A 14,080-nucleotide genomic window follows, 5' to 3' on the forward strand; every position below is an offset into this window, starting at 1 on the left:
AATGTGAAAACTATATTGTTTTTCATCGACATAGTAGTCGTTACGAAGAAGAAGAAGAAGAAAATGGACAAAGAGTTTAAAAAACAGATTTTGTCTTTTCTTTTATGTCTGTGAGTCTCTATTATTATGTAAGAGTTTCTATATTATTATAACATCAAATTTCCCTTTATCTGGGGTTTATGTATAGTCTTTTCTTTTATATCTATCTGTGAGTCTCTGTGTGTCTATGTTGCATGCATGTGTCTGCAACTTCTGGTATTGTATTGATAAACATTATCATCATCCTAACTTTCTCTTGTGGTTTTGTATTGCGTGCTTATATGGATAATAGGTTCGATGGTTTCTCGAAATTGAGTGGAAAGTGAGTAAGGAACACTTTGCTGAATATAAGTCAGATCGTTTTGAAACATAAGCCACATGACTTCATCACTAGGACCCTTGCATCTTAAGGCAGACTAGAAGGAATGGATGTGGGTCAGGAGGTCTTCATTACCCGTGTGGAAGGCAATGCGAGGTGGCTGAACATCTTTTTCCTTCCGATAGTTGAGGATACTCTTGCTGAATGGACCAGGGTGTGGCTTGGTCCAAATGGGATGATGGTTGCATTACTGCTCATCCTCGAGACGGAAAACCTTCTCAAATAAAAGTCACATTGCTGGATTGGTATGAGAAAAGGTGTCGGGTACTGAAGATTTGTGATGTTGGGGGAGTGGTGGTGGATAAGTTTTACATTCTCCAAAAGTGTCAGAATGGGAAGGCTCCCAGTCTTCAGGGCGATAAGGTTCCCAATCTACAGAATCACCAACCTCCTGGGTGGGGTGATGGGTGGGCTTCGACAGAGCGCCAAGGTGATTGACTTGTGGGTTTTCGAGATCTACAGGAATCAGGGTGGGCTTCTACTGGAGCTCCGAGATGTGATCCCTGCAGTCCTTGTAAATCTTGGTTGGGGCAAGAGATCGATCACTGGGTTGGAGAGGTCGTGACTTGGTTGCATCAAGATGAAGGTGGCCTTTGCCTTTGTCAGGCCTAGGCTGCGTTGGAGTGCTATGAAGGGAGATGGCCAGTTGGCTCGGCAAGTTGTGCTTAATACCCTGGGTGATGTCATGATAAGGGAGTTGGTGGTGAGTATTCTCCTAGTTACACTTCAAGGTTCGGCACTCATGCTCCAACTTGACATTTTTGTATAGAGGTGGTTGTAATTCTCCGTCATTTTAGCAACGTTAGACTGAATCGCTCCACTTCAGCCTGGAGATGCATGTCAGTCGAAGGTTTCCTTCTGGAGGACTCCACATGAGGGGTGTGCCGCTGAGTGTCAAGGCTAGCATTACTCGGCATTTCGGAGTGTGATGGGCGGAAGTGGCGACGAGGTCTAATAGGCAAATAAGCTAGTAGAATTAGTAGATGCATGAGATTCAGGAGTCTTTTGTCACAAATGGCATCAAACTATTAACGCCCAAAATCGGGTGTCAACTTAGATGGAAATAGTGTGGAGTCTGCAACAAGACAAAGGGGTTATGGACCTTCAACAATGAGAGGCATTCAGTCACAAAAGAGATATTACAGAAGAAAAAGGGAAGAAGTGATCGTCAAGCTTCGAGTACTGGTGTGGTACCTGCCGAAGGCTCTCCGATACTTAAGTCAACAAATATGGGATCTACGGTAATTTTGGCATAGTAACAATAAAGGTGAAAAGTAATTACCCTTTTTTACTTGGGCATTATTCCTTTTTCATGGAGAAGTGAAAGTGAGAGTTTGCACAAAGTTTTGATGTGGGACTTTGTGCAAGTTCTCATGGTGGCGACACGTGTCTAAGGCTTAGGTTATGTAACTAAGAGCTTCGGCAATCACCTTCGGCAGGTAATTGTTACATCAGAGGAAGGTGTCTTTGATAGCTGGGGTCACTAGTACCTAGGGATTCCCATAAGTGCCCTACCTTCAGTAGGCTATGGGTCTGTTTGAGCGCTGGTCCTCCAGTACCAACTTTGAGGATATTATGAGTGTGTTAGACTGACTAGGAGAAGAGAATAACACGGGAACATTGATGCTAGAGTCCTTAGAAAAGGGATTTGACGACCTGCATAAGAGATATGCTGACGACTATAAGTTATGTAATATCTCTTGCATTGCATGTTCTTTTGCTCTACCTCTATTTCTCATGATGTTTCAAGGTTGGGATTCTCTTAGAAACCCCTCGCATGGGTTGAATGTGGTATCTTCATGGAAGGCTTTACTTCATGAAGAGGGGGGAAGAGAACAATACCTTGATATTTGGGAAATATGATGTTGTCGCTTTATACCCAGTTAGTTTTCGAGGTTGTGGTACCCGCAGCAAGGATTGCTGGCGTCAACACCTAGTAGGCCAAGGACCCCGAACCCATGCTTCTTTTTTTGGAGTCTTGGGAGAAATTGCTACCCTCTTCTGTCCTTCATGCCATACTGGATACATTGGTCTTTCCCAAATTGAAGGACGCAGTTGTCTTATGGGAACCCCACCCGGACACTGTTCCCATCCATGTGTGGGTGCTTCAATGGCTACCACTCTTAGGATACAAGTTGGAGGAATTGTATCACACAATACGCTTCAAGTTCAATAATGTTCTCGATGCATGACACCCTAGTTATGCCTCTGCCTATACCATAGTCTCACCATGGAAGAACGTGTTTGATTCAGCACTACAAAAAATAGAAAGCATTAGTCACATTTTTATAGCAACAAAATAGTTTTTGTGACATTTGAATGGGTGGTCAATTTCTTTGGTTACTGGTCACCATTATTTGTGACTAATTATCTCACACTTTAAAAAATTGGTGACTATTGATTTAAATATAATAAATGTAAACCAAGTGACACATGAACAATAATTTGTTGAATATAATATTTGAGGATAATCTTCCTTGAGAACAGTAATCCAATTAAATATGTATAGAACACATTAAAAAGGAAATACGTATAAAAAAAAGTATTAAATATTACAATGGTTAACCATTAAAGTAACCCATTTTCTTTAAAGTGTGAGATTACTTGATCCGGTTGAATTTCTAAAGGGCTTGCTTTTGACAACCCAAAACAACCCAACAACCCCTTTTCTTTTGAAAGCTCTTCTCTCTCAAAACAACCCAGCAACCCTTTTTTTCTTTTTAGATCCGGTGGTTTTCACCCCGATCCCTCCATTTTTTTTGGTGATCTCCTTGCTTTTGACAGAGTTTGTTATCTCCCTAGTTTTTCTAGCGCGTTTCTGGGCGGTCCTTTTAGATTAAATCTCATATCTGAGATGTTATATCTCAGATCTGAGAGCTAGAGTAGGGCTTGCTTCAGTCATGGCTTTCCTTGTATTTTGTTTTATGTATAAGCTTTTTTGTTTTCTACTTTTTTATATATTAATATATTCTTTGATATTCTGTGATGTAGGAAGATCAAGTTCTGTAGGGGCGGTGGAATTGCTAGAGGCGCCTCTATTCCCAAGTCCATTTAAATTTATTCTATTTTATTAATATACTCTTTGTAATTCGCCTTTTTCTATTTCTGAGTTGTAAAGATGTTTTATCTGGGTTTCTCTTCCCTTGAACATTGGTGGATTAGGGTTATTCATTTAGATGAGTACAAGATTTCTATTTTCTTAGATTTTATTTTATTTTGATCTGCCCTTTTCTCTTTCTTTCCCTATTTGAACTATGCATGTGTTCTACCTCTAACTTCTTCTTGAACTATGATACGTGAACTACTATTAGTTCACTATAAACAATGATCAGATCCCTTCACCATAGACAAATGAACGGTTGATGCTACCAACTATAAAAGAAGAGGGTGAGGTTGTAATTCCTTAAGCTTGGATATCTACTAACTTCTAGTATTTGGGACTCTTTTCTTTCTTTCTTTCTTTGTCATTTGGATTTACTTACAGGGATGGTGGACACTTCAATTGCAAGAATGGAGGACACTTCAGTTGCATCATTTGTTTGTATGGTCGGATCGGAGGAGTGCTTGGATTAGAAAGTACTAGCTATAGGTCTTCTTAGGCGTGTATGTATTATTGTTTATATAGGATTGTACAATTTTTTTATTCATTAGGAAAATATTGTACTACTTAATTACCATTATGTATCAATTGAATATTTATATTTAATTAAATAATAATATTAGAGGCCTCTTTTACACATGAAGTGCATTACCAAGGAATTATTATTATTATCTTATCAAAAAAAAAAAAAAAAAGAAGGAATTACTGTTATTATGCCATTAAAGTATATCAAAAGGAAATTGTAATTATTTAAAACATATATAATTCATAAAATTATTAAACTAATTAAAGATGAAAATAATAATAAAATATAAGTGTAAAGGTAACTGAAAAGTCAACATTTTGTTTGTCACTTTCTTTATTAATGGTGACAAAGGCCAATAGTAACGGTCACAAATCTCACCAACTCAAAATTTGTAGTTGCATCGTTACTAAAGCTTTTAGTTACCAATAAAGGTGACCAATGCTTTCAAAAGTCACGAAAAAAAAAGGTGACTATTGCTAATTTTTTTTGTGGTGCAGCCAGTTAGGAAAAGGTTATGCATAGATTTATAGAAGTCAAGTTGCAGCTTGTCCTACAAGACTTCCAAGTGAACCCTGTAGATCAGAGACTTGATCACTTTAATTGGGTGACGAGTTGTGCTTATACTATTCCAATTCATCTAATGGTAGATATGATGTAGGAGTTTTTTTTTAAGCAAGTGGTTACAGGTTTTGTATTACTGGTTATGTTTGAACTCGAACTTTGAAGAGGTTCTGAATTGGTATAAAGGTTGGAAAAAACTCTTTCATGAGGAGCTTCTTACAAATGAAATTATCCAGTATCAGCTTAATTGTGGTCTTGACATGATGAATCTGCCTGTTGAGGGTATGGAGGTGGTTCAACCTGGTTTAAAAGAGAATATTAGCTAACTTGGGGTGCTTGAGCAAGGCAATTTGAGGCACAATAGAAAGCAGCAACAACACAAGCAAACTTGGGTGGCACTGCTCACATTGATGGGATTGATAATGAGATGAGCTTGAAAGATGTTATTGAAGCTTATGCGCAACAGCATGGTCTGCCTAAACTTGGGCGGATGCATAATGGTCACCAGATATATAGCTTTGGTAATGTAAGCATAATAGTCGACTCTCTAAATCAAAAGGTATATGTCCAAATAGAGGAAATCTGGTCTCTTGTATCCCTTGAAAGGTTGATTGACATGCAAAATAGTTCTCTTACAAGAAGATGCTAAGATTTAGAAAGGCCTTTGAAGAGTTGAAGGGATGTGAGGTGACTCTGTGCTGAGCATGAAGCTAGTGGATTAAGTTTTATGTGCAGTAGGCATTAGTCATGGATCGAGAACTTCAAAGATTAACTTGTTGCCAGAATATCTATTGTACGGATTGATACTGCAAACGCTTAAGTTTTTCATTCATTGGCTTAGTTTTGCATTTGAATTTTCTCCAGTAACCAGGTTGTATAAATACATCTTGTTGCTATACACATTTTCAAATTTTGTTGGATATCTTAAGCATTACCCCTCCCCCATTCCGGTCTTACTGTCGTTTAATTTGAGCTGAGAAGGGAAAGCATCGTATTGTCCATTCTGTTCTGGTAGCCTATATGTTGCTACTACACCTAACCCGGAGCTTCCAGGGTACCTCTTATTAAAACAGTATCATGTTGACTGATACAAGTGATTGTGATTTTCTTACACTTGCTTCTTGTAAATCTTGAGAGAATGAATATTCAAAATCCACTACTAAAATTACATCAAGGAACAGCTTATTGTCTGGACTTAGTATGGTTGAATTGGAATCCGAAGTATCAGTTTCTTTGGGGATTTGCTCTGCTTGTTCTATTTCATGAACGACATCCAATTTCTTTCATTAAAGCTAGTGAGGTGGCAATTCAGCTAGTGAAGAGTTATGTTCCCCATGAATTAAGTTATATGAGATTGCTTTACCGATCTTCCAGTTTCTGTTGATGAAAAGGTTTGCCAGTGTAGGATTTCTCACTATGGACGTATGCAGAGAACTGCTGCAGATGGTTATCCACTTCTTTTCCTCTTCTTATCAACTCTGAAAAGATGTATGGTGTGCATAGGGAATCCCATGAAAATAGCCGCATCTTCTCATATGCAAATTTATGTAGGAAGTGATCATCTTCAATACGGTCTGAAATGACAGCTTTTACTTCATTTTAATTGATCTAAAGAAAAAGAAAACATAACTGCCACAATCCAATTAGAGCCACAACCCAGCCTACCCTTTTCCAAGCTTGTAGTTTGTAATAGCTCCCTATTCTATTGTAGTATTGGTTATAACCAAATTACTTTATTTTAATTATAAAATTTGAGGTTGAGATTAGTTCATGCTCTTCATATCTTATTTTTGTGTCACCTCGCTTCCCAGTCTTCATCCTCATAATTTTTTTTTCCTCTAGCTTCTTCCTCCTTTTTCCTTAGAATTTTATGACAAAAGGGAAATGGTGTTTGGGTGCGGATTTACAATTGTTTGGTAAATTACTTGGAGTTTTTGGGTGCAGGTTCACAATCATTTGGGTTGGTGGTTTGTAAAAAATTTATGTTTGAATGTTCGTTTTGCTTTAGCATTCCACTGTCACTTATCCAACTTGACCATTCTTTCTTAAAATCAAGACCAATGGCGGACCTATTAAGACGCAAGGAGGTGCTGCACCTCTCCTCGCCTGAAAATCCATGAAAGGTGCTGCATATTGCACCTTTGCTTAGCTTTGTTTATGGGTGCTGCCGTGCGCTTCTTTCTTTTCTTTTCTTTTTTTCTTTTTTTAAATTTTTAAAAACCTGGCCAAAAAGACGTCGTTTTGGACCAGGCTTAAAAAAATAAACAGGAACCTGCTGCCATTTTGTGGGCTTTTAATAGGGCCTCCATAATTCCTTATTTAAATGGGATTGAGAGTTCTCTTTATTTAATTGGACTTTAATAGGGATGCAAATATAATAAGATGTTTTCATGATATGAAATCTCATCGGTAATAATTGTAGGTTAATTGTAATGTTATTTTTTTCAATTAATAATGAATAATATTAGTATTGTTTAAATTATAAGGATATTTAATTGTCTATCCTTTTTTTTTTTTTTTTTGTGTGGAGCTTTTAGCCTTTAAAAATTGCACATTCATTCAAAAATTCCTAGGTCCACTAGTGATAAAGACCATCATATTTATCGAGAAGCCAACATAATCACTAATAGTCTCGCTCATTTAGGACATGAGTATCTAGAATCTTGTATTTGGTTTGACGGTTTCTCTTTTCATGTTTACCAAAAAATATTGTTTAAGATGTATAGTAAGATATATATATATGCCCTCTCATCTCTTGCCTTCTCTCTACATCTCTCTCCTCTGTTACTCATGTGATGTTATGATGCAAATAAAAAGGGAACAGTGCAACAAGAGTAAGTTATTTTTGAAAAAGGAATAGCGATGGGGTGGAGGAGCTCATGTCATGGCTAGCACTGGCAGCCCTTTTATCTTCTCCTCATAATGATATTGACATAATTGCCTTCCTTTGGTGTGAGACACTGAAGATAAGATATGCTAAAATTGCACCTTATCTAGTTATTATATGTAAGTTGTGGCATCATTTCGCTCAAATAAATTTATATGCCAAAAAGAGAAAACACCAATCTACATTTGTTTAGTGTCAATCACTTTCCGTGGTCGTCACTTTATTATCAATACCAAAATAAAATTAAAGAATTTACAAAACATATTAATGATGTTTTTCTTTCTCTCAGCTAAAAATCTAAAAGGCAAAAAGGAAAGCAAAAGATTCTAAACCGAGCATGCATTAATTAAGGAGTGCTGCGTTTGGTTCTCATTTAAAAAAAAAAAAAAAAAAAACCAACAAAAAAACATTTCCAACTTCATTATTAAAAACAAAACTGAGGAAAAAACAAAAAGCAGTGTTTCCCAATCTCAAAATTCGATCGCATCTCATGCATTGTCGCAGTGACCGACCATGTAAAGTGAAAAAGGCTATGTCTTCACCTTCACGATCGGCCATGGGAGAAATGACGACAATACCCTAGATGGCTAACGTTGGGGATCGCCCTTTTGGCCTTTGGGTTGGGCATTGTAATTTGATTTGTAATGGGAAAGGAAATGGAAATAAAACGTGGGTTGTCGGGCGGAGTCAGAGGGAAGTGGCCCACGTCATCACCGACTTATAATTTAATATAATTTCTCTTCTTTCTCAAGAGTTCTTGGAAACCTACCGACCTGTGCAGCTGTGCTGTGAGTTGAGTGAGCTTGTTTTTCTCTCTTTTTTCTTCATAATTATTTGATTTTACTTACGTGTCAATCAAATATCAAAACAGCAACAGAACCGGTAAATATTTCGAATTGAGAAACTAAAGTTTTAAAAAAAAAAAAAAAACAGCTGTGTTTGGTGCTTGTGTTTCAAAAGGTAACTTTCCAGATCACAATAGAATCATAATTCAGAAAGAAAAAAAGCAACCCAAAGACACTTGGCAACTCACTATTTATTATTCCATTCCACGCTTTTTTACCTTGTTATTATAAATTTAATAATGAATTGAAAGCTTAAATAACAAATTTATTTATTTATAGTTGAGTGGTTTGGAGTATTTATTCTCTCAAATAAGATTTTAGATTTGAGTTTTAATATATGTGTAGTGTGTGAGTTTAGTATCACTATCGCCCCTATTGAGAATATTTACTTCTTTAGACAAAGTCTTGAATTCAAGTCTTATCATCCTTATAATGTGTATGAATTTAATATTGCTATTGCCACTATCAATAGCAAAGATCCTAAAAAAATTAATAATAATAATGAATTGAAATTCAGCTGTGTTTGGTGCCCAGATATTATTGTAGATACAGAGAGAGAGAGAGAGAGAGCTCTTTTCAAAAATCAAACTGCGTGTCAAAATCAAATTGTAGCCGTTAGGCTTAAATCAGCGGCTCCTCCTCCTCAAATTCTCTGTCTCTTTTTTGGAGAATTGAGAACTGAGACAGACAGCACAGCACCCACAAATTGGGTTTTGGGTTACTTTTGTCCTTGTTTGTCGTTAAGCATTTGGATTTTTTGTTCCCATTTGCGAAACTTTCATTATCGTTTACAAAATCTCCCATTTTTACTCTGCTGGGTTTTCATATTGCTCTGTTTTTCTGTGCTCCAATAAAAGCACAACACATTGCTGCTGTTGCTGTTGCTGCTGCTAATCGTTTTGGTGGAATATAACGTCGATCTCAGCGTTGTCGACTGGTAAGAGTCGGTGGCTCGGTGGTGGGTGCCCTTTGGCGGTCACGATTAAACGTGTAGTAGCTTTATACTCTTCACAAAAGTTATTTGTTATTTATATCTCATTTATCTTCAGCTTTCATTTGTTAGGGGAATTTTTAATTTTTCATATTAAATATTGAATTGGATTAGATTGGATTGGATTTGGGTTCTCTTTCTCTCACTTTCTCTATCTCCACTTTCGTGGTCGTGGAGATAAAGAAAGGAAATAAGATAACTGGAATTTCGCCGATTCTCCCAACCCACCTGCAACCTTTTTCCCTCTTTTTTCTCTTCAGTTACCAGAAAAGAAGCTACCTTCTTTTCTTTTCTTTTTTATAAAAACTTTCTCTTTCTATTTACATCATAGTAAGTAAACCCTTTTGCTCCCTTCCTTTGTTTTTTTTTTTTTTAAAATATATAAAACCCAGTATTTTCCCGGGAACTTGATTCATTTTCCTAGGAAAAGAAAGACAGGCAGGCAGTGGAAACATGGAAGGGGTATGGTTTCCCAAGTGGGTCTTGCTTTTGGTTGTGTTGGGTTGCTTGTGTCTCTCTGGTTGTGTTGTTGAAAGTCTTGGTGTGAATTGGGGAACCATGGCAACCCATAAGTTGCCGCCTGAGACAGTGGTTCAGATGTTGAAGGACAATGGGATTCAGAAGGTGAAGCTTTTCGATGCAGATGAGTCTACTATGAGTGCCTTGGCTGGCAGTGGTCTTGAGGTCATGGTTGCTATACCTAATGACCAGCTTGCTGTCATGGCCACCTATAAACGGGCCAAAGAATGGGTCCGCAGGAATGTTACCCGCTACAATTTCAATGGAGGAGTTAACATCAAGTATGTCAAGCTTCCATTTCTCAAATTTTTGAACTTTTTAAAATCATGATGATTTTGATTCTTGTTACTGCTCTTTGCTATGATTTCTGATAGCATTTTATTTGTTTTTTTTTGTTTTACTTACTTCTTTGAGTGCCTATTCATGACGTTGTATAACTGCCCTACAGATTTTTCCTTTTCTATTCTAGATGTTTTATAACAGCACGACAATGAATTCATAGTAAGTTTAAGCAGTTAAAGCTACTTTGAAATTGCGTATTGGTTCAATTTTGATTCCTGAAACTGCTGATACAGAGGAGTTATGTGCATTGAATCTTCTGTCTTTTAATTTTCTTCTCATAAGTTTTTTTCTTCTTCTGTTCTTTTTTTCTCTAGAAATCCTATTGGGTATGTAGTCAGTTTATTCTATTCATCTCTCTGTTTCAGTCCAGTTCTTTGTCTGCTTTATAAAGTTGCTGAGAAACAGAGCAGTAAGATCAACACACACCAATCATAAGAAAAGAAATTAATTGAGAAAATAAAGATATCCAAATTTTTTGAAATACTATTAGTTGCATTTTTTTTAATGTACACCTCACATTTGCCTAATTATGTAAGAAGAGATCTGTTTGTAGTACTGGACCGCCAATTTGATTTTTAATATTTCTGTATTCTTAGAAGAGCTGAAAGAGAAATGACATCAACCTAAATTAGTTTATGTTAGAGTTAAAAAGGGTTCCTTTTCTCTTTTTTTTTTCTTTCTGTGTAATGCAAAACCTGACAATCTTTGGAGTGTATTGACTCCACCAACTGCTGGAATGGAACAAGAACTTTGCCTATTCGCAAATGTGTCAAAAGATTTCTTTTTTGTCTTACTATTTCTGCTACTTCTGCATAGGTATGTAGCAGTTGGTAATGAGCCTTTCCTCACATCCTACAATGGTTCATTCCTGAATGTCACGTTCCCAGCACTTCAGAACATTCAAAATGCCCTTAATGAAGCTGGAGTTGGAGATTCGATAAAGGCTACTGTGCCCTTAAATGCAGATGTTTATAACTCACCAGAGAGCAACCCTGTTCCATCTGCAGGAAGGTTCCGGAGTGATATCAGTCCACTGATGATCGCTATTGTCCAGTTCTTGGCCAAAAATAAGGCGCCTTTTACTATAAACATCTACCCTTTCCTGAGTCTATATGGCAATGATGACTTCCCATTTAACTATGCCTTCTTTGATGGGGATACCAATCCCATTGTTGATGCCACCACTGGGATTCAATACACCAATGTCTTCGATGCTAATTTTGATACCTTGGTCTCCTCCTTGAAAGCAGAGGGATTTGGGGATATGACCATTGTGGTAGGAGAGGTGGGATGGCCGACAGACGGGGACAAGAATGCCAATGCAGGTAATGCTTACAGATTTTATAATGGGCTTCTACCAAAACTTGGAACCAACAGAGGCACCCCACTGCGACCTGGATATATTGAAGTTTATTTGTTTGGACTGATTGATGAGGATGCGAAGAGCATTGCTCCAGGAAGTTTTGAGCGTCATTGGGGAATTTTCCGTTATGATGGACAGCCCAAATTCCTTGTCGATCTTTCTGGCCAGGGTCAAAACAAGTTACTAGTGCCTGCGAAGAATGTGCAATATCTTTCTAAAAAGTGGTGTATGTTTAACCCAAACGCCAAAGATGTGACCAAACTGGCAGATAATATAAATTATGCTTGCACCTATGCAGATTGCACAGCACTGGAATATGGTTCTTCTTGCAACAATTTGGACGCCAATGGCAATGCTTCGTATGCATTTAATATGTACTACCAGGTTCAGAACCAGGATGATCTGTCCTGTAACTTCGAAGGTTTGGCTACGTCGACAACACAGAACATTTCACAAGGGAATTGCAATTTCATCATTCAGATTGCAACTTCATCTACATTTTCTCTAAGACCCTCATTGGTAGGCTTACTACTAATGTCACTGTCAGCTTTGATGTTGGTATAGATTTTTGTAGATAGCTCAGATGTACTATTGTAATCCATTTTTTTCTTTTTGCTTCATGGATTCTGTGGCCTTCTGGGATTATTTTAGTTTTACAGATTAATTTAATAAAATTTCACAGGATTTTCTATTATCATATAAAAGCTTTAACTTCTGTGTGCACGTGCCTTATATATTTTCATATCAGAATGCTATCAAATCACACCTTTGAAGAAGTATATGTGGCCTCTGTTTGTGAACTCAACTTAGTGATCCGCGAGATTGCAGGTAGATGCTTTCCTGGCCATTGCAAAACCCTTGCAGAAACGGGTTACTGAGCAAGGCAATTTCTTAGAGCATCCACAGTGGGGGGTTTAAATTCGGGAGTGTAAAGCCACTTTTACATCCTCTTTACACCTCCGGGGGGTTGTAAATACATTTTTTGCTCCAATGGGAAAATATGTAAATCTAAGATGTATAATTGTTTTGTTTGTCTTAATTTGTTTTTGTGTTAAATTTGTATTTTATGTTTACTTTATAAAATTAATTTTTTGTATTAGGTTAATTTTAATTTTTCAAACAAATAGACCTAAAAATATTTAAATTCGGAGAAGATATGATTTCATCCAAAAACATTTGGGGGAGCATGAAAACCACAAATGAGCAAACAACATGTGATTTTTTTTTTCTAGCAATTACTGTAGCTGCAGGTCCCAGCCTTTTATGCTAACTTTTTTTCATTTTTCTTCTCTTTTCTCGGGTGGGTCCCGCCTGCAATAGATGTAAATGTACATTTTATTTTACATCTCCATGGTGGTGATGTATATTTACAACCCTTTACATCTCTCCATTGAAGACGATTCCGGTGATAAGGGGGTGTATATTTAACATACACTCTCATATACACCCTCTCATTGTGGATGCTCTTAGGTTGTAACTCTGGGCTTCCGACCAAAACAAAAAGTTGCAACTAGAGGCTTCACCAAATTTTTATCAATTTTAGCTTTTACCAAGTTATTAAGCCGAAATAACAAACTTTCTTATTTCTTTTGCCTTCATTGTACTCCAGTTTAAGTGTGGAGTAAGGGCCTCAACCTAAGCAAAGTACCCTAAACAAAGTCCAAACTAAAAAACCCTAACCTAAGCAAAGTACCCTAAACAAAGTCCAAAAAAATACCCCAACCTAAGTAAAGTTAAAATATTCCTTTCCAAATATAACAAAGTAAAGTATAATTCAAATTACATCTCAACCGTGAACTCTATGATCTCTAAGGAATGCCATCACATACTCATACCTATGTGCACCATCATTTAATGACTTGAACACACGCAGTTTTGCTAGATCAGCAAATAAAGTGAGGAGATTTGATCTAAAATAGAAAGCCCCATCTTTTTTAGCTCATCTCCTGCAATGACCATCATCTTCTTTGTGCTCCTTTAGGCTGTGAACTAACATTTGCGCTTTGGCATTACAGTGCTACATCATACTCTCAAATGCATTAGCAATTGGGTTTTCACATGTAAGTCCATAAAGTATGGCGAGTTTTTAGGTCTAATGGTCCCTGAAGTTTGACTCGATTCACATTTTGGTCCTTCAATTTCCAAAATCGTTTCCGTAGTCCTTCAACTTCACTTTTTTTTTAGGGTAAATTAATCAAATGGTCCTCAAACTTATACCCGATTTATATTTTGGTCCCTCAATTAAATTATTCGTTCAAATGGTCCATGAACTCTATATTATTCACTCCATTGGTCAACGAATCATTTAATTGATGGACCAAAATATAAATCGGGTATAAGTTTGAGGACCATTTGAGTAATTTTTCCTTTTTTTAAGGACAAATGGTCTTGCTGTCAATTTTTTTCTTCTCTTTTCTGTTAAATGCAGGGGCACAAATGGTATTTTTGTATCATTTTTAATTTCCACCATCTAAATATTCCTTTCACCCAAAAAATAAAAATAAAAACTAAAAAACCTTCTCCCTATC

The 14,080-nt window shown here is 36.9% G+C and overlaps 1 protein-coding gene and 1 pseudogene across 1 annotated transcript; both read left to right on the forward strand.

Annotated features, from left to right (window-relative positions):
* The first annotated feature begins 1,945 nt into the window (after positions 1-1,945).
* On the forward strand, positions 1,946-5,254 carry LOC117633952 (annotated as a pseudogene).
* A 3,603-nt stretch (positions 5,255-8,857) lies between these two features.
* Positions 8,858-12,248, forward strand: LOC117634230 (glucan endo-1,3-beta-glucosidase 8-like). Its single transcript, XM_034368214.1, has 2 exons — positions 8,858-10,128; positions 11,006-12,248. The coding sequence occupies exons 1-2, from the start codon at positions 9,782-9,784 to the stop codon at positions 12,114-12,116; spliced, it is 1,458 nt and encodes a 485-aa protein (XP_034224105.1). The 5' UTR covers positions 8,858-9,781; the 3' UTR covers positions 12,117-12,248.
* Positions 12,249-14,080: the final 1,832 nt, after the last annotated feature.

This window comes from Prunus dulcis, chromosome 7 (genome assembly GCF_902201215.1).
Source record: "Prunus dulcis chromosome 7, ALMONDv2, whole genome shotgun sequence".
Lineage (NCBI taxonomy): Eukaryota > Viridiplantae > Streptophyta > Magnoliopsida > Rosales > Rosaceae > Prunus > Prunus dulcis.

Coding starts and splice junctions, on each gene's coding strand:
- LOC117634230 (XM_034368214.1), top strand. CDS start 9,782: ATGGAAGGGGTATGGTTTCCCAAGTGGGTCTTGCTTTTGGTTGTGTTG. Junction 10,129..11,005: donor AATGGAGGAGTTAACATCAA/GTATGTCAAGCT, acceptor ACTTCTGCATAG/GTATGTAGCAGTTGGTAATG.